At 53.2% G+C, this 20,499-nt stretch overlaps 2 protein-coding genes across 4 annotated transcripts in view; one reads left to right on the forward strand and one right to left on the reverse strand.

Annotated features, from left to right (window-relative positions):
* Positions 1-20,499, reverse strand: part of BOP1 (BOP1 ribosomal biogenesis factor) — a 64,136-nt gene that overhangs the window by 4,472 nt on the left and 39,165 nt on the right. For both annotated transcript variants that reach the window (XM_083449032.1, XM_083449031.1), the window contains 4 exons: positions 2,213-2,367; positions 1,791-1,908; positions 1,602-1,703; positions 89-301 (listed from right to left, as the gene is read on the reverse strand). In XM_083449032.1, coding sequence (XP_083305158.1) covers positions 89-301; positions 1,602-1,703; positions 1,791-1,908; positions 2,213-2,367 — 588 coding nt within the window. The remainder of the gene's footprint in view (positions 1-88; positions 302-1,601; positions 1,704-1,790; positions 1,909-2,212; positions 2,368-20,499) is intronic.
* Positions 6,742-19,362, forward strand: SCX (scleraxis bHLH transcription factor). 2 transcript variants are annotated; one of them, XM_083449867.1, is made up of 3 exons: positions 6,742-8,455; positions 11,736-11,809; positions 18,745-19,362. In XM_083449867.1, the coding sequence occupies exons 1-2, from the start codon at positions 7,925-7,927 to the stop codon at positions 11,781-11,783; spliced, it is 579 nt and encodes a 192-aa protein (XP_083305993.1). In that variant the 5' UTR covers positions 6,742-7,924; the 3' UTR covers positions 11,784-11,809; positions 18,745-19,362. The 2 variants fall into 2 exon arrangements, with proteins under 2 accessions (XP_083305993.1, XP_083305994.1); XM_083449868.1 differs by lacking the exon at positions 11,736-11,809 and having other exon boundaries at positions 18,745-18,908.

Here is a 20,499-nt window from a genome sequence, read left to right on the forward strand (position 1 = left end):
CTGTGTGTTCTGCCTCCCCACCTGAGTGGGGCCCACAGACGCTCTTTCCCCAGCCACCCCCAGCCTGCTCCCCCTCCTTCCGGCTCACCTCTTCCTCAGTAGGGAGGTACTCTGGCGGAGGGTTGTAGGATTCCTCATGGCCGGGCAGAGGGAGCTTGGGGGCAGGAACATGCATCTTGTGCCGGCCCAGGATGGAGTTGGGATCTTCCTGAGCCCAAAGGTCATAGAAAGCCGGTGTGTCCTCCTTGGGCTTCCGGGGCTTGATCCAGCCCATCTTGATGGCGTGGACCAACTTGGAGACCTGCAAATGGGGAGCTGCTCAGTAAGGAAGCAGCTCCTGGCAAAGGCCTTTGGAGCCCGGAGAGACAGCTGCCTGTTCCTCCCTGCGGGTGTGAGGAGAACCTGGGAAGAGGCTGCTGCCTTCATGGTGCTCAAGGCTCCCCTTGGCCAGAGACTGAGCTGGTGCATCTCTTCTCCTCAATGGGGCCACAGAACTGCTTCCTTCCTAGGAACCTGCTTTTTAACACTAACAATTTCCTTGTTTTCCTGTGTTCCAGGCAATAAACTTTCTTCTTGCTCAGGTACATTTAAGCTTTCCTGACCGCCTAAATCAGGGGTCGGCAAACTACGGCCACGGGCTGCATCCGGCCCAATTGCCCTCAGGATCCGGTCCATGGATTGTGTGGATTCCTTCCTTAATTTTTTCCGTTAATTAGACACCGTGGCGCCTCCTCCTGACTTCTCCCCGCCCTGTGCAGAGGAGGAAGGGGGCTGGGCTGAGCTGGCTGAGCGCCATTTTGGGCAGCTCCTCTCCGGAGCCAGCTAGCCCACTCGGGCCAATCGTCCCTCTGCCGCTCGCAAGGGCAGGCACAGGAGCTGCAGTCTACAGAGCCTCTCTGGAGCCAGCCCACCCTTGCACCGGCAGCACCATAGGTAGGCAGCGGGAGGGGAGGGGAGGGGCTGGGGGAGAGAGAAAAGCCCTCTCTGCCGCGCGTGCAGTCTGGCCCGCCTCAAGGTCTGGGGGACGGTGAACGGGCCCCCTCCAAAAAAAGTTTGCTGACCCCTGGCCCAGATGTTGCTTTCTGCACGCTAGTGAGTGTTTTCAGGGGCAGACAGTGCTGGCAAGCCCTCCAGGGCCCCTTGCTGGACCCAGAATTGCCGCAGGCGAACGTTTAGGACCAGGTGCCTCCACCTGCCTGGGGAGCAGCTGGCTGATGCAGAGGTCCTGTTTTGCACTGAGTGGATGTCTCTTCTGACCAGGCTTGACCAGCAACATCTTGGTGTGCAGTAACTGCTGTAGCCAGTGCCCTGGCTTCTGTGCCCAGAGCCAAATGCTCGCTGTGGCTCAAGTCATTTCCAGCATGGGGCTCCTCAGGGGCAGGGCTGCCTCCAGGGTATACTGATGGGGGGGGGGTCCTTCTCTCCACCAGCGTGGGGCCCTCCAGTTGGGGAGGAGCATATGGGGATTAATAAGAGCTCCTCATGAGATCTGGGTAGGACTCCAGCCTGGCCTGGAGAGCCAGGCCTCCTAATGCCTGAATCTTCTGTCCCCCCGCACAACCTGTGCCCAGACCCCTCCCTCCCCTCCCTCTCCTGCTCACCTTCTCCTTCTCAATGAGGGAGGGGATGAAGCTCCGCTTGTCGGCTGGGCGGTTCGTCACAGGATGGATCATCACCTGGCTGCTGAAGAAGTCGATGGCGGGCTGCAAGAGAGGCGGGGCTTAGGAGGGCAGAGCTGAAGAGTGGCGGGGGAAGAGGAGGAGCCTCATTGCCATTGGGCCTTCCCTTACCTCGTATGGGTTGAAATTTACATCCCCAAACTGGCCCCTCTGGAGACGGTGCACCAGATCCACCTGCTCGTCAGATAGCTTGATGTCCACTCCGGTCATCTTGTCCTGGACCGTCCGCCTGGGGTGGGGTGAAAGGGGAGGGTGAGGGGGGGAGAGTCAGGCTGTCCACCCTGCCGACCAGCCCTTGTTGGGCACAGGGGGCAGAACTATAAGGGCCTGAGTCTCAGGCTAGCCCTGTGCTGGGCACACTTTCTCGGTCTCAGCCCTGTCTGTAACGACACTGGCTGACTTCCTGGGGCAGCTGCAAAGACCAGTGAGATAATGCTGCACACAAAGCACTTTGGATGCGCAGAGGACATGACTGAACTGCTCGGTGTTTCCCCCCTCCCCTTGCCATCCTCTGCCAGCTCAGAGCCCCTCACCAGTAGTCAGGGCTCTCCATCTTCTCCAAAAACTTGTCCAGCTCATCCTTGGTGCGGACGGGCCTGTAGATCTTCTTCCCATCCAAGTCATAGCCAATATGGGGGAAGTCCTGGTACCACTCCATGGGGATGTTGCCCACTGTGTTGCGGATGTCCTGGAGGAGGAAGAGGGCGAGGGATGAGACAAAGGCCAGCTCTGGAGGCCTGAAGGCTCAGGTTGAGGGGAAGGTCTGGGGGGCATCTCTCTCGCACACACATCCCACAATGGCAGGTCCAAACCTGCTCCCCTCCCTCACCCATGAATGGGCTCTTGCAGGATGTCCAAGGGAAACCAAGGCTGCTCAGCGCCAGCCCTGGCTTGGCCTCAAATCCTGACTCTGCACCCCCAAACCAGGCAGGGTGGATGCAGAGGCACAGAGAGAGAACCACAATGCCTGCTGACAGCCTCTCCCTGCCCACCCAATGAAGGCAGCCTCACCCACCCTGCTGGCTTGCAGCTGGCACCATCTGGTAGGGACGGCTTCATAAGGAGCCAGGTGTGTCAGAGTAATGAGGAGCTTCAGCCACCACAGGTGAAGGTGACGCAGGGCGATGGGTTAGCCTGGCCTGTATCACGGACACGGAGGGATGCTTCTGAAGACCTTCCCAGGGGACCATGAAAATGCCACCAGATGCAACCAGCTTCTCTCCTCCCTCCTGACAGCATGCAGGGAGGAGGCCCTGCTTTGTACGCAGAAGGTCCCAGATGCGATCCCTGGGTAGCCCCTCTCTCTCTCCAGTGAACAGGACCAAGGAGCAGGGCTGGGAAAGACCTCTTTGCAGCTGAAGAGGCTGCCTGTTTGAAAAGACAGCATGGGCCTAAGTGGGCTGCCCTGGCACAAGGCAGCCTCCAAGCCAGCCGGGGCAAGTGGAACAAGGCCAGCAGGCAGGGCAGCCTATGGTTCCAGGGCTCCCACCAGGGGGCAAAGCCCTCTCTTCTTGCTCCTCCTCTGCCTCTCTTTCCAGCATGGTCACCCCTCGGTTCCTCTGCTGGGGTGCGTGTGGGGAGGTGGGAGGCCCATCAAGGCCGGCATCTGGCAAATCCCGAAAAAGGGCTGGGTGGGTTACACTCAGCTGCTGCCTCTAATGGCTCCCTGATTGGAACCACGGCCGGGCGCCACCACCGAGCGCGGCAAGCGGCTCATTAAAGGCAGAGCTGGGGATTTATGGGCGCCCTTCAGAAACTTGTTAAAATACAGAGGGGGTGGGGGTGGTCAGCAGCCGCTCGCAGAGGAGGGAGCCTCACACTTTCCAGCACTCGCAGGGCTGGCAGCCCCCAGCTCTGGGCTCGGCCAGCTCCGCATCTGCTGTGATTCCATCTTCGCTGGATTGGCCCCCGGCTGGGAAAGCAGAACTCAGTCTACCCCCCGCCCCCATATGCTGATTAGATTGCCACCATCACCACTGGGAGCGTGTGCACATGTAGCATCCAGGACACCGCTGGAAAGACATCTGGAGAAGCACGTCAAGGCAGACCATGTGTCCCAGAATGCAATGTGCCCAAGGTTTGGTTTAAGGCATAGGCGCTTGCGGATATCTAAAGCTCTTTCCCCCCAGAGGTGGGAGATGTCAAGCCCTTCATTCATGGGCTCCTCAGCTCCATCAAAGTGGAACCCAAAAGGCCACTGCAGACACAACTGAATTTACCAGTTTTGGCAAGAGGAGGCAGAAGAAGAAGCTCCTTTGCCTTTGGGTGTGAGACTGGAGGGCACCCTAGGGAGCACCCCCCAACCCATCCTCTTCTGTGGGGAATGGGGGTGCCACATGTGGTGATGGGGGAGAGTGAAGAAAAACAGACAGAAACCCCTTCCCAGGGGGGTGGAGATAGATAGATAGATCTCCTTGTCTGACTTCTTACAGCCATTGCGCTCTCTCTCTTTCTCACACACACGCACACACAGCACCCCCTCTCCCTCTTGCTCAAGGGCAGAGTGCACAAGAGAAGGGGACCCCTCCTCCCCATTACAGGCTGTCTGGGAGGGAGGTGTGAATGTGACCTCTGCCCCTGCAGGCTCAGAGGCTGCACCATCTGGTTCCCATAAGCGCACACACAGGAAGCAACAAGTGGCTGGGGTGACGGTGGTGGAAGTGGGTGGTTAAGAGCCCCGGAAGAGAGAGAGAGAGAGAGAGAGAGAGAGAGAGAGAGAGGCACCCCTGGTCTATCCACTCAGCACCCCTGGGCTCCCTTTCTAGGGTCCTGCCAGGAATTTTCCAGCCGGGGAGGTTTGGCTGGGCCTGGGGAGGAGGAGGATGCCAGCTCCAAGGATGTCCAACTGACTCCCGTCCAAGGCATTCCCCCGGCATGACCAGGCTGCACGTGCAAAGAGCACTGCAGAGCCCCTCTGCGCACTGCGCCAGGGAGAAGTGTCTGGGGTGCTGCTGCCTCAGCCACAACACTGGCTGGTGATCCCAGCCCCACTCCTGGATTACAGCAGGCCTTGCAAGGAACAAACAGTTCATCCGTCCCCATGCCACCCCCTGCATTCCTCCTTGGCTAGCAGGCTGCCAGGTACATATTTTCTGCCTACCAGTTGCCTTTGGCGTGGAACCACTGGAAAGCACCCCCCCCCCCGAAGGTTCCAAGCACCCACACCAAGAGGGAAATAACTGGCCAGAGCAGCATCCTGCTCTGGTGTCAACCTCAGGTCTCAGCTCCCACTTATTTAAGTTTTGGTAAAGCAAGCTTCGGTCCCCCACGGCTTTGCCAATGCCGTGTGCCTGAAGGGCTTCAAGCTTCTCTTGCAAAGTCCTCAGAAACACAATGGCGGGTTGAGCAGAATCCTGACCTTGCCCCTCCTCTTGGTGCAGAATTTTGAGCCTTTTCTTTTCAACTGGGGAAGAGGTCAAACTGGCCTGCCAGGAGAGGGCTGAGAAGGGCTGGGGGCGCCTAGTGAATCTGCTGCTGTTGCCACCACCAAGGTCAGGGCAAGACGATCAGCACCCCCTTCCTTGCGGGTGCCTTGCTTGGATTTCAAGCGCCAGCCAAGGCGGAGGGCAGCAGCCAAGAGCTGCTCCAGGGGAGAGTTTTCCCTCCTCTGTGGAAGCAGCCAGTAGCCATCCATCCATCCCCTCCCTCCGCCTCCCGTGTAGTTAACACATCAGCCTGAGCGCTTACTCACAAAGGAGGCTGCGGCCCCCCCCGCCATAGTCCTCCCCCCACTCCACAAGGAGCTGCCGTCACTCAGCCACACGTCTGGAAGTTGCTCTTGGAACAGCCCAGGCATTCCTCCGTGTGCATTCCTGGCAAGGGAAAGGATTCTTTTCCCAGTAGCACTTTCTTGAAAATAGCTGGTCCACGTGGAGGAAGGGGGAAGGGGGAGAAGAGAGGGACAGGGGGAAAGGCAGTGGGGGGATGTGGAACTGGGGGGTGGAGAGGGAAGAGGAAGGGGTGCCCCCCCCACACACCGGACTGCTCAGATCTCTCCCCCCTTTATGGAGACCCAGTGTTTCTTCATCTTCTTAGGAAGGAAGTGGAAGCGTCAATGGATGGCAAGGAGGGCAACCTGGTCACTAGGCTCCACCCCCCCAAAAAAACCCCAGGCAGCTACCCTGCGCTCTGCCTTCCCATGAAAGGGCTGATCTGTGAGGAGGAGGGTTGAGAAGAGCCTTGCTGCTCTCAGGCAGAAGAGGAGGAATATCAAACCTGGCTATTCCAGACTACTCCTGCTGGCCACCCGCTTACGAAAAGGGCTATTTTTTATGTGCTAAGTTGGTTAACCTCTTGGCTGTGTAAAGAGAAGCAAAATACGGATGGGGAGGGAGGCCGAATCCTGGGGGTGTCTAGCCGGCTAGGCAAGGGAGAAAAGTCATCCTGGCATCCTAGTCTCTTCTTGCGCATTTATCCCCCATCCCCAAATCTCCTGGCTTCTGAGCTTCTGCAGAGAAACAGCCAGGAGGCGCCCAATTGTGCTGCTCCTCCGTGAAGGCTTTACTCTGGCTCCACCCATTTGGGAGAAAAACTATTGGGTATGTAGCTGAGTATTTGACCAAACTGTGGGAGGCAGTGGAAGACAGAGGTGCCTGGCGTGCTCTGGTCCAGGGGGTCACGAAGAGGCGGACATGACTAAATGACTAAACAACATGTAGCTGAGTGGCAGAAAGTCCGAGGCTCAAAAGCCCTGGTATCTCCAGAGGGCAGGTGCTGGCAAAGGCCTTTTGCTGAAAGAGACATGCTGCCAGTCAGAGCCAGGCAATATTGGGCTATATATGGACCATTCCAAGGCACCATCTGTATGCATAAGCGCCACAGGAGAGAAAGCTCAGGGTGGGGCCACAAAGGCAAAAGGAAGGAGTGGTGTGCTCCTTGCCTTAGCTTAGGGCAGGCTTTCCCAAACTTGGGTCTCCGGCTGTTTCTGGACTACAACTCCCATCATCCTTAGCTGGCAGGACCAGTGGTCAGGGATGACGGGAGCTGTGGCCCCAAAACAGCCAGAGACCCAAGTTTGGGAAAGCCTGGCTTAGGGTATCAGGCATTAGGAGTGTGGCTGGAGGAGATAAACGAATGAATGCCCTCATAAGGGGGAAAGGCAAGTGCTGCTCCGTGGGTCCTGGGGGGCTCTGAAAAGGCAGGCATCCGGGCGAGAAAAAGGAGAGGGGGCCGCCTCTTCTGCTGCTGCTTCTCCAGAGCAGACCTGGTGGAAGCAGCAGGGCTTCTTCTTCCTGCTGTGCTCCATTAGCAGCAGGATCGATTTGGTTCTGCTTGGTGGGAAGTGACTAGGGAAGAGAGACTGGAGTGCTCTTTGTTCTTCACTTCTCTCCAGGAATGACTAATTTCCAAACTGGCTCAGCTTCGTCCCCAAGTGGGCTTTCTTCCGAGGGGGAGGGAAAGCCCGTTGCCAGGGGGTCTAGCGTGGCTCCCCTTCATCTTCCACCTCTGCTCCAGCATTTGCTCTCTTGGGCATGTGGCGGCTTCTGAGCAACCAAATGGAGACATTTGCGCCCTCCCCCCAATCCAAACCCCCATCCTTTCAAGACAAGAGAGCAGTCACCATGCGCTTCACACCCCATCCTTTCAAATAATACGCTGTGCAGGGCTAGACGTCTCCAAGCTACTCTAGTCTGAGCGCACGATAGCAGCGGAAGAATTTTTATGGGCAAAGACCTCTGTGCTCTCTACCCCACAAGCACATCTGCCAGGCTGGGAGTCTGGGGTCCTGGAGGCAGCAACAGGTGAAGCCCACACAGGGCTCCCCTTCTCCCCACAGCCTCCGGCCACCGGCTGACAACCCCTCCTCCATCCCAAACGGAAAAAGAAGGAATGCTCAGGTAGGCGTGAAACTGCTGCAAGCAGAGCAAGAGGAGGAGAGGGGAAGGAGGGGCTTGTCTGACAGACCACTCACTGGTGCTATAAAATGCTCTCTGGCTCCTGCCACACTCCAAAAGCAGCTTTAAGCGCATGCAAGCACGCACACACACGTGTGCAAAGAGGAGACACCAGCTGCACAGTGTGTGACTACGAGGCTTAACTCCTTCTCAGCTAGGAGAGCAGCCAGAGAAAGTGGATGAGAACCACCGGCACGGCGTCAGGGGGAAGGAGTTTCTGGGAGCTGCCTGCCCACCCCTTCCCTGCACTGCGCAGAACTACGAAAGGATGAGAGAGCAGAGGTAACAGGGCAGCAGGTCCACAAGGAGGAAGCCCCCCCCCCCAACTCTCTTCTCACCGACCTCCTGGCCATGTCCTCCTTTGCCATGCTGCGCTCGGCCCCCAGCCGCTTCCTCTACCCGGACATCAGCATGCTCTCGGAGGACGAGGAGGATGGGAGCGAGAGCTCGGGGTCAGAGGACAAGCCCTACCACCTGGACGCCGGCGGGTACGGACTCAAGAGCAGCAAGCGCCGCAGCAAGAAGGCAAACCGGATCAACAGGGAGCCCCGGCAGCGCCACACGGCCAATGCGCGGGAGCGGGACCGAACCAACAGTGTCAACACGGCCTTCACTGCCCTGAGGACACTCATCCCCACCGAGCCAGCCGACAGGAAGCTCTCCAAGATCGAGACGCTCCGCCTGGCCTCCAGCTACATCTCACACCTGGGCAACGTCCTCCTGGTGGGGGACGCGTGCGGAGATGGGCAGCCGTGCCACACCACGCCAGCCTTCTTCCATCACAGCAGCGGCAGCAGCAGCAGTAGTCCCCCCATGAGGGAGAGCGAAAACTCCCAGCCCAAACAGATCTGCACTTTCTGCCTCAGCAACCAGAGGAAGATGGTAAGTCCTGGGCTCTCCTGGCTTGCAGGGGGTGCGGAGGGGGTGGAAGGAGCACAAAGAAACTGCAGGTTAAGACGATTCTGGGATGCGGGAAGGAACAGTCAGCGCTGCTGCCAAAGTGGATGAACTCCTCCATGTGCCGCAGGGTTCTGGGAGACTTCATTTCCAGAGGGAATTATTAAACTTCTCTCATAAGCAGGCCCAAGAGAGATGGTGCTTGGAAAGGACTGGGAGGGGAGCTGGTAAGTGCAAGGAAAGCAGGGGAAACAGGGCAGCTCAAGAGACCAGGGAGAAGCCAGAGGTGTTGGCAAAGGGGCCCAGAGAATACACACCCTCACCAAGACCCCGAGGTCACACTTGGTTTGCACATCACAAATGGCAAGCCAGCACTGGGGGTGTGTGTGTGTCGCTTTCTGAAGGGCATCTGTCCGAGGCAACACCTACTTCGCCGCAGTGCTTGAGAGGGTTGGGTAAAAATGTCTCCGTCTAGAGAATGAGTGGCTTGAGCTCCTTGGTGAGTCTGGGGTAGAGAGAAGGAATGCCTCCCCCCACTCCCCAGCCCTGAGCAACGGCAACTCTGCTGTCCTGCACCAATTCTCAGCTACTACCCAGTTTCGCCGCCACTTCTTCAGTCTGGGAATGAGTCTGGGGGAAATACCCAAGATGAAGAGCTAGAAGGGGCTTCCAAGGAAGGAAGGAAGGAAGGAAGCATTTTAAGCCATTGCCTGTCCACCCATCACTTCCCACATTCATCTCCTTAGCTTTTCTCTCCCCAGTGAGCAACCACCTTGCCTAGCCCCTTCCCAACCTTAGTCCCAGGCATGGTGGTCTGGGCTGCTTGAGATTCCTCCTCTACTTCAACCCAGCCAAGTTATGGGCAGCAAGCACAGCTCACCTGGCCCTCCTGCCAGATCTCTCACCATCTTTGCCCCTCATCCTCAGTACTGCTCCTCTCATAAACCAAAGGGGGGGGGGGATTCTCTCTGTAGAGGAGAAACCAGCCCCACTTAGTGTAGCTGTAAGCTTACTTTTGTCTTCTTACGCAGTGGCTAGATTTGCAGCCTGTTCTGCTTAGCAGGAGATATATCCTCACCCCAAAAAAAGTTTAGGTTGGGAGGTTGAGACACCTCCACCTCGTCCCATTCTGATCTTTACTCAGCCCTGAAGTGTAATAGGAATCGTGAGGCAAGCCGCTTTCAGTTTCAACTGCCTTGGAAGGCTGTTGTAAAAATAAAATTAGGATAGTAAGGAAAAAAGCCAGAACAATGGTCCTTTCCAGAATGCAGAAGGTCACCACCCCACCCCACCCCCAAATCCTACTCCCCCCCAAAAAAAACATATCCATTGGATATGCAACAGCTGTACGTTGGTCTCTTATTAAGCAGGTTAGTTTAACAAGTGCCCCAGCAATTTCCATTTGAACAACAGGAAAAAATTAATCCAAAAGGGAGTTTTAACATACTCCAGCAGAAAGGACTATTTTGACTGTGTTTTAACAAGGAATATCGTTTCAGCTAGCATGAAAGCAAATAACCTGGAAAATCGCCTAGCAATCTTTTTGTGCTTTTCAAACCCCGCATTTGAAACCTGTGGTTAATTTATTTTCTTAGATTATTGGTTTGGACTTCCAAGCTACCGGGAACTGCCTGCATTTTAGTCTGAAATCTTTTTGGGGGGGGGGAGAGAGAGAGAGAGAGAGAGAGAGAGAGAGAGAGAGAGAAAGAAAGAAATTCCTTACTCACACTAATTGCATAATGGAAGTTGTTAGGAAACGCAGTGTGTCCAAATTTGGAAACTCTGCAGAGAGAAGGCAGTAAATGGACCAGCAAAACAACCTGGTCATTGGCATGGGCCATAAATAAATAAATAAATAAATATTGCTGATGAAGCTTTCACCTTGTAGCTGTTTTCTGCATTGTGTGGGGTGGAGAGGGGGAAGAAGGTAACATGGGGAGTGGAAACTGATGAAGCCACTGGCAGTGCAGAAAGAGAAGTGATTCCTTAGCAGTCAGGATCATCAAATGAAATTGTCTAGAAGCAGGTTCAGGACTAACAAACAGTGACCCACAGAGTTCCTTGCCAACGGCTACTGGCGTGGCCATTGCTTTAATAGGGAGGCTACCCACGGCTGGCAGGCTGGAGGCATCAGGCGCTGGGGACCAAATCCAGAGAGTGGCCACCAGTATGGTTTGCCTGTGAGCAAAGCCCCCTGTGGCAGCGAGGTCGCCCTGTGCTACTTCCAGCCCTGGCAGGAGAGGGCCATGCAGACCACGCACATCAATGCATTTGGAAGCATTCCCAAAGGCAACCTCCTTCCCGTCCCCAAATCTCTCTTGGTTCAGACACACCACTCTGCCCTCTTCTTGCACCCAGTTACAAAACCTCAACTGCACTTAAGGTGTGACGAAACTCTTAAATACTCAGTAAATAAAGACGTTTATGGCATATGGAAAAATGGGGGAAGAGCCCTTTGTTTACAGAGAGGAACCAACTGACTGAGGTGCTGCACATCTGCAACAGTCCCCAAGAAAAGGGGAAAGTTCTGGGCTTTGTGTAGACAAAGCGCCTCACACAGCCTTTGTTTTCCTATCAGAGTAAAAGAGGCAGGGAGTCCAAGGAGCCTCCAGCGCCAAGACGGCTCCATCCACCTAGATATCAGACTCCAGCAGCTCTGGGTAGAACCACAGGCATCCCCTGGACGGTCCATTCCACCTTCACCCCCCCAGAAAGGCAATGCAAGGGGGGGGGCAGTTCTCCTTTCCGCAAACTCTCAGCCCATGAGGGGCAGAAAAGGAAGGGCAGCTGACAAGCGTGACTTTGCTGTGAAAGCCATACGTAGGATATGCAAGTAAGTTGGTGCAAAGCAGCATGAGCAAAGCAGCATGAGCCAGAATGACAGGGGCAGAGGGGGAAAGGCAGGCAGGCTGCTATGCCAGCTGGAACCTTTGTTCCTTTGACCCCCTCGTCTCGCATGCCCTCAGCTGTCTAGGGCACAAGGCTTGGCAACTGCCACATTCCAGCCAAGTTCTTCCTAACTGAAATGGTGTGTCGTAAACAGATCCCCCAACTGATCTAAGTAGAAGGAAGGAAGGAAGGAAGGAAGGAAGGAAGGAAGGAAGGAAGGAAGGAAGGAAGGAAGGTTTAGGACACTGCAAAACAAATATCTTTGCTATTTGTGGGGCACTGACAGAGAACACATTGCTTAAAAAGCAAGCTGTTTTTAAAAAAGCGGTATAGCCCTGAATTCGCAGTGTAATTTCCAAATTGCTTTCACTCTCAGAGTTGCTGTCTTTGGGCTGAAATTGTTGAGAGAAGATTGTGCCTCTGAGACCCGTTATCACGCAAATTTAAAAGGTGCGTAAATCTACTTATTGGTCTATTTGATGAGCTCTTGACTTCTGCATTTCAGAATGAACAAATTCCTACACCCCACGAACCCAAAGCTGAGAGTTCAAAATGCCCAAGCTAAGGGGATGTGAGCGTGTGGCGAGGGCAGGGGCACAGCTTTCTAACAGCCAAATTTCTTAAGGCTTCTTGGGGCAGAAAGCGCAGAGCAGCAGCCTCAAAGCTGTTCCAAAAAGCTCAGCCCATTCCAGCCTATGTGCAGATCCCCACATGTAGAAAAAGGGGAAGAAAAGGCAAGGAGCAACTTGCTTTCATGTGGGTGTTGGTGGAAGAATGTCCTTGACATTCTGGGGGAGCAGCATGTTGGATAGGTGGGCATGCATGTGGCACATGGGAACAGAGAGGCCTCCAGACTCAGCCAAGGAACTCTGGAGGAAGCTGGGGAAAGGCACCTTCTTGAGTTTCAGCAGCGTGAAAAGGGAGATTTGCAACAGAAACTAAATCTGTAAACCTATCTGTGAGGCAGGGGGACTTCAAAAGGTCATGGCAGAGGAAGCTCCACCCCGAACAATAGAGGGGGAGATACAGGTCAGGAAAAGTGACCAACTCTAGCACCCCATTGGCTTTTGCTTAATACTTTGCCAAACGTTTCCTGCGCGGAGCAAACCTCCTTCTACTATCATCAACTGATCTGCTAAACACTGGCCTGCCCCATCGTAACAGCCTAGTTAGGGCAGTGGAAGAACTCATTTCTCCACTCTTCAAAAAAGAGACCGAGGTGGCATTTCTTAGCTTATCAATTAATTCAATCTGAAATAGACAAACAATGAGTAACATAGGATTCTGAAAATACTCCCCCTCAATTAAAAAAAAAAAAAAGCTGGGAGAATTGAGGAATGTCCCTAAGGAGTAGTGCAGTGGTTGAGTGCAATTTATTTGCAATTAATGACGTGGAAGAAGGGAAATGCTGAGAAGCAGCCTGGGAGGAAGGCTTTTGATTCTCCCTGCTGTAGGGATGCTCAAATGCTATGCAGAGGAATCCAAAGTGGAGAGAATGCCCTCAATTTGTACTCTTATGGGCATTGTACTGCTGACATTGTTGATACTGCCACATTCCTGTGAGATCTGCCTATGTCCGACCCAGCAAGTCCCCTGTTTTTCACTGGGGATGCCTGAACGGATAAAGGTAGCAGCACAGACACAATGGGGAAGAGTAGCCTAATCCGTGGCAGTGTCTCCCGTTTCCCTAAGTCAGAGACTGCTGCCCTCTTTCTTCTTCTTTGCATGGAGAGAAAAGTGAAGGAGCGGTTTCTTAATCCCACTGAGTTGTTTTCTTGCTGCCCTGAGCGTGGGTGGAGATGGCGGCTGCTAGTTGAGAAGATGGATGCAAAGACACCAAGTGGCTTTTTGGTGTCTTTGCTTTGTGGAACAGAAGCAGCAGCAGCAGCCTGAGACTCATTGCCTGCCTGGCCCAGTATGGTCCACTCTAGTTGGCAGTGGCTTCTCAGGGTCTGGAGCGGGTGGTAGGGCTCCCTTCTCCATTCCCTCCTATCTAACCTTTTTACCTGGAGATGCCCGTAAGGTTTCAAACCTGGCGCCTTCTCCATACATGGTGCTGTACCACCGAGCTCCAGTTTCCCACCCACCCAGAAGGAAGGGAAAAGAGCAAGTTAGAAGCGTGTCGGGGCACTCACAGGAGCCAAGACTTATAGAGTCTGGTTCAAAGAAGGGCCAAGTCCTCTCCTTTGTCCCACTGGCTCCTTCAACTTGTGTCCCCTATGCAGTCCAGCCTTTTCAATACTTTCCTGGGGCAAACTGCCCTTTGACCTGATCTCCAGGGCTCCACCTTCCAGCCCACCATTGCTGCTGCCTCTCCCATCATGCCAACTAGGGACGACTGACGGAGAAAGAAGTGCAGGCAGATACACTAGGAATGGAACTTGTCATGTACACGTCTCTATGCCACTTCCCCCCCTTCACATACAGCTGCTCTCCTGCTGTGAAGAAACACAGCTGGCAGCTACCAGTGATTTTAGAGGACCACTACCTCTTTCACTGGCTGCGGCAGCTGCCACTTGCCCCAACATGCAGCAATGCAGAAGCGGACCACAGGTGTACGTGGCCCAGCATCCTGTTCCCCACAGTGGCCAGAGGGTTTTTAAGAGCATTTTATTTATTTCTAAAATGCACGCCCTGTGCCTTCAGTGCCAGTCGCCATGCCTAGGAAGGCTTATAAACCAGTCCCCAAGGAGGAGGTGAGCTATTGCACCATGTGGAGGAGTCTTGTCCACCCTGAACCTCCCACCAATTGGCTGACCTGATCCATGGAAAGCAGAGGGTAGAAGGCTCTGAGAGAGGGGTGGCAGGGGCTGGGGGCTGCATGTGTTACTGGGAATGGATTGCTAAATTGAAGGCTGCGGCTAGGTCTATTTAGCTGCACTCAAGTAACGTCACGTTCATCAATAAGGCAATGAAGCAGAGCAAACTGTAATGGCGTAGGTCGCCATTTTGAAGCATCCTTTCAAAACGTTTGATAAACACGCTGAGGCACTGCCCGCTGGCCGGAGCAAAAATGTGAGGTGTTTTATTACTGGCCACACATGCAAAATGTGGCACCTGCATCAAGCATGAGGGGCACCTGTACATGTCTCTTGCCATTTCAAATCATGTTGTGGTTTTTTCTTAGTAGAGGGGCTAGGTTCTCCCCAGCAAACTGGCATGACTGCTGTTGAAGTTGTTGTCCCAAGTTCACAGAGATAGTCGGGTGGTGGGGAGATTGGTGTCAACACAACGCTGTTATGCCATGTTGCCCCTGTTGCCATGTTCAGAGATACAAACAGGTTTTTTATTTGTATTTTTATGCCACCCAATTACAGTAGCCATGCCCCTTGGGGAGTCCACAGATTTTTACAAATCAACAAAATACAAAGCAGAAAGAACTGGCCCCCAAAGCCATCATGCGAGCAGTACTCCGTGAGGCACTTTTCAGCAGCAAAAAGTGCAAGCACAGCCTTCAAAGCAATTAAACTGGGCTGCTTTTTCCTTACCACCTGATCTGACCTTTGCCTTTTTTGAGCCACAACATGTTCTAGCATCTCTCTGCAACAATAAAGGAGCTTGGGGTGTCGGGGAGAGATAAAGTATTTGGGCTTCTTGGAATGCAAAGAGCAGTTTGTGGGTTGTAGCAGGACAGGATGCCTTGAATGCCTTTTGGCTGTCCCTGGTTCCCTGAGATGAGGCTGAGGGACAGGAAGAGTCTCTTTCTCTTTGGCGATCCCTTGTAGCCGAGTAAGATTGTCTTCCATAAGCACGGTTTTAACAGTGAGTCCTTAAGTGACTGTGGAGGCCAGTTCTGGATCCACACGTCCTTCCACAGTGGAGACATAGGTTTCCAGGTGGGAGCTGATCACTTACGGTGTGGATTTGCCAAGCGTGTCTTCCTCTTAGCACCTTTCTCCCTTGCGTCCTGAGTTTGAGTGTCTTCAAAGTCCATGAAACCTTTGGTAAAGGCTGTTCTCCAACTGGAGCGCTCGTAGGCTAGTGTTTCCCAGTTGTCAGTGTTTATACTACATTTTTACAGATTTGCCTTGAGACACTCTTTAAACCTCTTTTGTTGACCACCAGCATTACGCTGGTGTATTACAGTATTTTATTGTTTTTTGGGAAGCCACCCAGAGTGGCTGGGGAAGCCCAGCCAGATGGGCAAGGTATAAATAATAAATTATTATTATTATTATTATTATTATTACGCTTTCCATTTTTAAGTTCGGACTAGAGTAGTTGCTATGGAAGACGATCATCAGGCATCCACACAACATGACCAGTCCAACGGAGTTGATGTTGAAGAATCATTGCTTCAGCACTGGTGAAGTCAATGGAAGCAAGCACAGTTGGCTTGCTGAGGACTCCCCCAGCAAAGAACTGCGCTGTGACACCCCCCCCCCCAGCAGCTGTTTCTTTAAGAGCAGGAAAAGGCTGCCACTTTGAAGTCCCAGCTCAGCAGGGGGCTAAGTGGACTCAAAAGCTATAGAGGCAGCCGCACCTCCTGAGGTCTATGGGGGTCAGGCATTCAGGACAGGGAAGGGGGGAAGGAGGGGGGAGAGAAACAGCAAGACAGTGCTGCCCCCCCCCCCAGGCTGAGTGGGAGCTGCAAGAAAAGTCCAGGTCAGAAGTGAAAAGCAGGTTCCTATATAACGCTAATGTCTCACCAAGTGAATCTGATCTGCAAAAAATGTATCTTGAAAAAAGAGACCTTGCACATACTTTTGCAAACCAAGAAATCTTTAATAAAAATATATTCAAATAAAGAAGAAGTGAAAAGCAGGGACAGAATAAGCAGCAAGCTTCCTGAAGATATAAAAGAGCTCTTTCTCCGCCTCTTCAAATTCAGGTGTGACTGGAGCCACCAGGGAGCCAATTCCTTGAGCTCCACTCCCAGGAGGCCATTCTGAGAAACAGGGAAAGTGCCACGTGGGAATTCTCACTCATGCAAGTGATAGAAAAAGCAAGCTTAACTGATACGATGTGGAAAGGGAGAAATTGTGCAACAGGCAGCAGTTGCTTGCTTGACGCACTCCACAAAAACCTTCCCCACCTCGTCCAAAGCAAGAACCTCTCCTGGAGGTTAGACAAAGCTCAGGAGCTCACTGTGGAAAGCCAGAAAAGCATGAGCAAAGGCTGTTTGTGCCGGCTGCTGCGCCACGGCGAAGATGACCAGGGATGTGATTTTAAGAGCCAACTTCCCCATCTGGAACCCAAGGTGAACATCACACACAAGAGGCCCTCTGCCTTGTGCTTGCTAGTTCTCCATGGTGACGTGGCTTGTGGACCCAGTGGCTTCCTAGTCCACATAAACACAAGGTGGATCAGGAGAGAGACAGGCGGCACTGCTGCTTAATGCTGGGTAAAGGAGTCCTATTTGCACCTCCCACCCCCTGGCAAAATATTATGGGATGATTTTGGTGACCACTTTTCTACTTGTGCTTACAAACTTTTGCAGATGAATGCCAGTTCATTAGTGACCTAAGAATGCTACAGAACTGCCCCCCCCCCGAAAATCCATTCGTTCTTAAGCTCTAGCCAGAGCACAGCGCATATGGGGCGGGGGGGGGGGGGCTGAAGCAAGCAGCACCTAGCCAGTTAAAAGGCAGGAGAAGCTACTCCAGGGTCCTTCTGTCCCCTGCCACCCTTTCTTCCAGTGGCAAGAGGAGGGGGGGACGGGACCTGGAGGCCGGCTGTGCTGCTCTCTGCTTGGGGCAAGGCAGCAGCTTGGAGGGGCCTTTCCTGCCCTCCTCCTCCCCCAAAGATGGGCCTGCTTTGCAATCCCCTTAATTTACTGTTCCTGCTTAACTTAATGGCAGCGGAAAGGCAAGGTGATAGGGGAAAAAATATGAGGCGGGATTTTCCGAATCCCCATTTCCTCTCCAGACAGCAAGAGAGCTCCTGGGGCCTGAACATCTGGGAAATTTAATTTTACCATTTCTGCGCTCCCCCCTCCTCCCCTTTAACAAAGGATGAGGTTGCCTGTTACGGGTGGCTGTGGCAGCCAGGAAGCCATGCCGGGGTGCAGCGTGTGGTGCTGGGGAGAGGCACCAGGCAGCCAGTGAGGGCAGCTCCTTGAGAAGCAGAGGCCTGACTCACAGCACTCCCACATCCCACGCCAAAGCCCCAAGGAACCCCCCACTCTGCCCAGCATTGGGGTGGGGTTTGCCACAATGGGCTGCTCGGCAGGCAACCCCAAACAACTCTGGGGGAATCTCGCAAGAGATAGCACGTGCTCTGTGTAGAAGGGACCTGCTTCTCTGGGCACTGGGTCTACTCAGAGTCTAAAGCTAGTCCTTTCCCAAATGGCGTAGTGTTGTGATCTATTCAGACCAAATGAGCCCTCCTGCGATCTGCATGCAGCAACAGAAACAGATCCCACTGATGGAAAAAGGGCTCCTCTGTTTTAGCTGCAGAAGGAGGGAGGGGAATGGAAGATGAAATTTTGCAGCATCCACAGAAAAATGAGTGCCGTGTTGTGAGCTAGAATCACTGAAAAACATGAAGTAACTGTGGTTGTGCTGACGAAGGTCTTGGATGTATTTTAAACATTTTATTTTATAAAGTTGTTGTTGTTTTTACGATCAAACAGTATATAAATTTTGTTAAACAAAGTAATAGTATAATAGCAGGAGAGGCTACATGGGAGAAACGGCCAGTGATTTGGGGTATGTGCGGAGGGAGGTACAGAAAGTGCCCATGGGAAGCAAGGGCTAGAAAATGGCCCTGGCACAAATGAGTTTTGGCCCAGCCTCTCGCTGGGTAGAAACAAGTGAAAAGCAGGACAGTCCATACGGAACCATGTGGCACCGGCTCTGAACAAACGACACCGACTGCCTGTTTGGTTCTGAGCCCCATTCAAGCTGCTGAGGCTTCATTTTAAAGATTTTAATGGCTTGGGCCCAAATCCCTGAAGCAGCGCCTCTTCCTATATCAGCCTGGAGGGTTTTCTAAAGAAAAACTTGTCCATCATGGGGACTGGTATAGTTGGGAGAATGGTGCCCATCTGTAAAATGGTGAAATGGTGCCCTTTGCACTGAGAAAGGTGCAAACATTGTTACCGTCTTGGTGCCAGGTTAAAACTTATTTTCCCAGGTTGTTGTTTTTTTTTAATTGGCGATTGTTTAACATGCTCTTCAGTTTCAGATGAAGCTATTTGTCTTTGATGATGTGTTTTATAGTTGGTTGTTGCACTGTTCGCTATTTCATGCTCCAGAACTAGTCCTGAAATCTGCGCAGATCGAGGGGCAGGTTATAAATATTTCTAATAAAGAGAGAAATAATGAGCAAAATCCCTTGTGCACCTGGCTGCTCTCTGGAGCTTTGGAACAGCCACACTTGCAGCTTGCGGTCCCAGGTGTGTTTGTCTAACTCTCTTCTTTTCCAACTCTGGCCCTCTGCAGAGTAAAGACCGAGACAGGAAGTCGGCGATTCGGAGTTAAATGATTATGGATTCAGGAAGGAGGAGGAGGAGGAGATTACGAGGGGAAAGATGGAAAAGCCACACGCGCAAAACAAAGACAGAATCTTCCGGCCTGTGCCTGGCTGCTGCTGCCACTGGGAGCCCTGTGGTTCTACCCAAGATGAACTTACGGCAGCCCATCCCTGGGGAGAGACTGAGCACCCTCTAGGCCTGGCTTTGCAAGCAAGAAAAGCAGGCTTTCATCTGCAAAGGAAAGCAGGACTCTGAATGACTCTGCTCTGCAGTGCTGGGAGGCGAGAGAGCCGGGGACCCTTGGCGTGGCCACTGAGGCAACTGGAGAGGGGGGCTTTCCTGACCAGCAAGCAGAAGGACCTGGACTTGCACACGGCAGAACAATCCTCACGGACCTGAATCCCGCTATAGGGAGGGGGAGGAAGGCATGGTTCCCCGTGGGGGATGCAAGAAGAATGACCGCAGCGCAACCCCTGGACTTGCCTTCAAATCCATAGTTATGGGTCATCCTGTTCTCAGAACCTCGGGTGGGGTTACAATCAATACATGCTGGAGTTTCATGTCATTGATAATAATATAAATCCAACTTGTTTGTATAGTGAGAGAAGACTATGTCGTACTGACCGGATGAAAACTTCCTTTTAGGCTCATGCCATTTGGCTAACAGGGTCCTGGGTCTTGGCATTTCTAGATGAATTTAAGGGGTTTGGGGGGGACAATACTTACTCCACTTCTGCAGCATTTGTGTAGGTGTGTGAGGCGGGTGGGAGGCAACTCTGAGAAGGAGGCAAGAGGCCAGCACCTTGCCAGCACCTTGCCAGCACCATGGCCATCTTAAAACAAGAAGCACTGGTGGGGGTGGGGGGGGGAGAGAAAGAGCTGCTGCCTCAGAGCGGAGCATCCTGGGGAAATAAATCAGGGAGGGAGGGAAATAAATCAAAACTGGACAGCTAGACCCCAAAGCCAATCCTGAGGTTGGCAGCATCCAAGGTATGCCTTGTGTAGAGAAGAGAAGGCAAGAAGAGCCATCCCTGTGGCTATTGGCCACTGACAGCCTTACTTTCCTCCATGAACTACTACATCTTGTGGGAGGGAACTGCATTAGCCCTTTGCACCCTGCCCTTTGCTCAGCGCCAAAAGAGAACGCAGAAGCACATGGGGGCTCTGCCTGCAGATAAGGCAGCAGCTGGGGGAGGCTGGGGGAAGAAGCTGAAGCTCCTCCCAGGAATCTCACCGAAAGGGTCACTTGACCTGAGCAAGGCATGGGATGCTAGAGTCAGAGACATCCATGGAGGGTCAGGCTATCCATGCGAAAAGGGGGCAGACAAGGAACTGAGCTGCAACCAACTTACGGGAGCACCCAGCTGTCTCCTAGGAGGTCCACTTGCCATAGATCCCAGGAAGATTAAATAAAAGCATAGCATTATAAAATCATAACATTCAATAGAATCATATAATTGTAGAGTTGGAAGGGACCACAAGGCTCATCTAGTCCAACGCCCTGCAATGCAGGAATCTTTCCCCCAATGCAGGGCTCAAACCCACAACCCTGAGATTAAGAGTCTTAGGCTCTACTGACTGAGCTATCCCATGGGATCAGAGCTACAGAGCTATCTAGACTACCTGCCACCCGCCAAGCAGGCAGAAATGCTTAGGTGCCAAACAGCAGTGCTTTGAGCTGGTGGCGAACCTAGGAAACTGCCTTACATTGAATCAGACAACT

Source organism: Podarcis tiliguerta, assembly GCF_965153285.1.
Source record: "Podarcis tiliguerta genome assembly, chromosome: 7".
Lineage (NCBI taxonomy): Eukaryota > Metazoa > Chordata > Lepidosauria > Squamata > Lacertidae > Podarcis > Podarcis tiliguerta.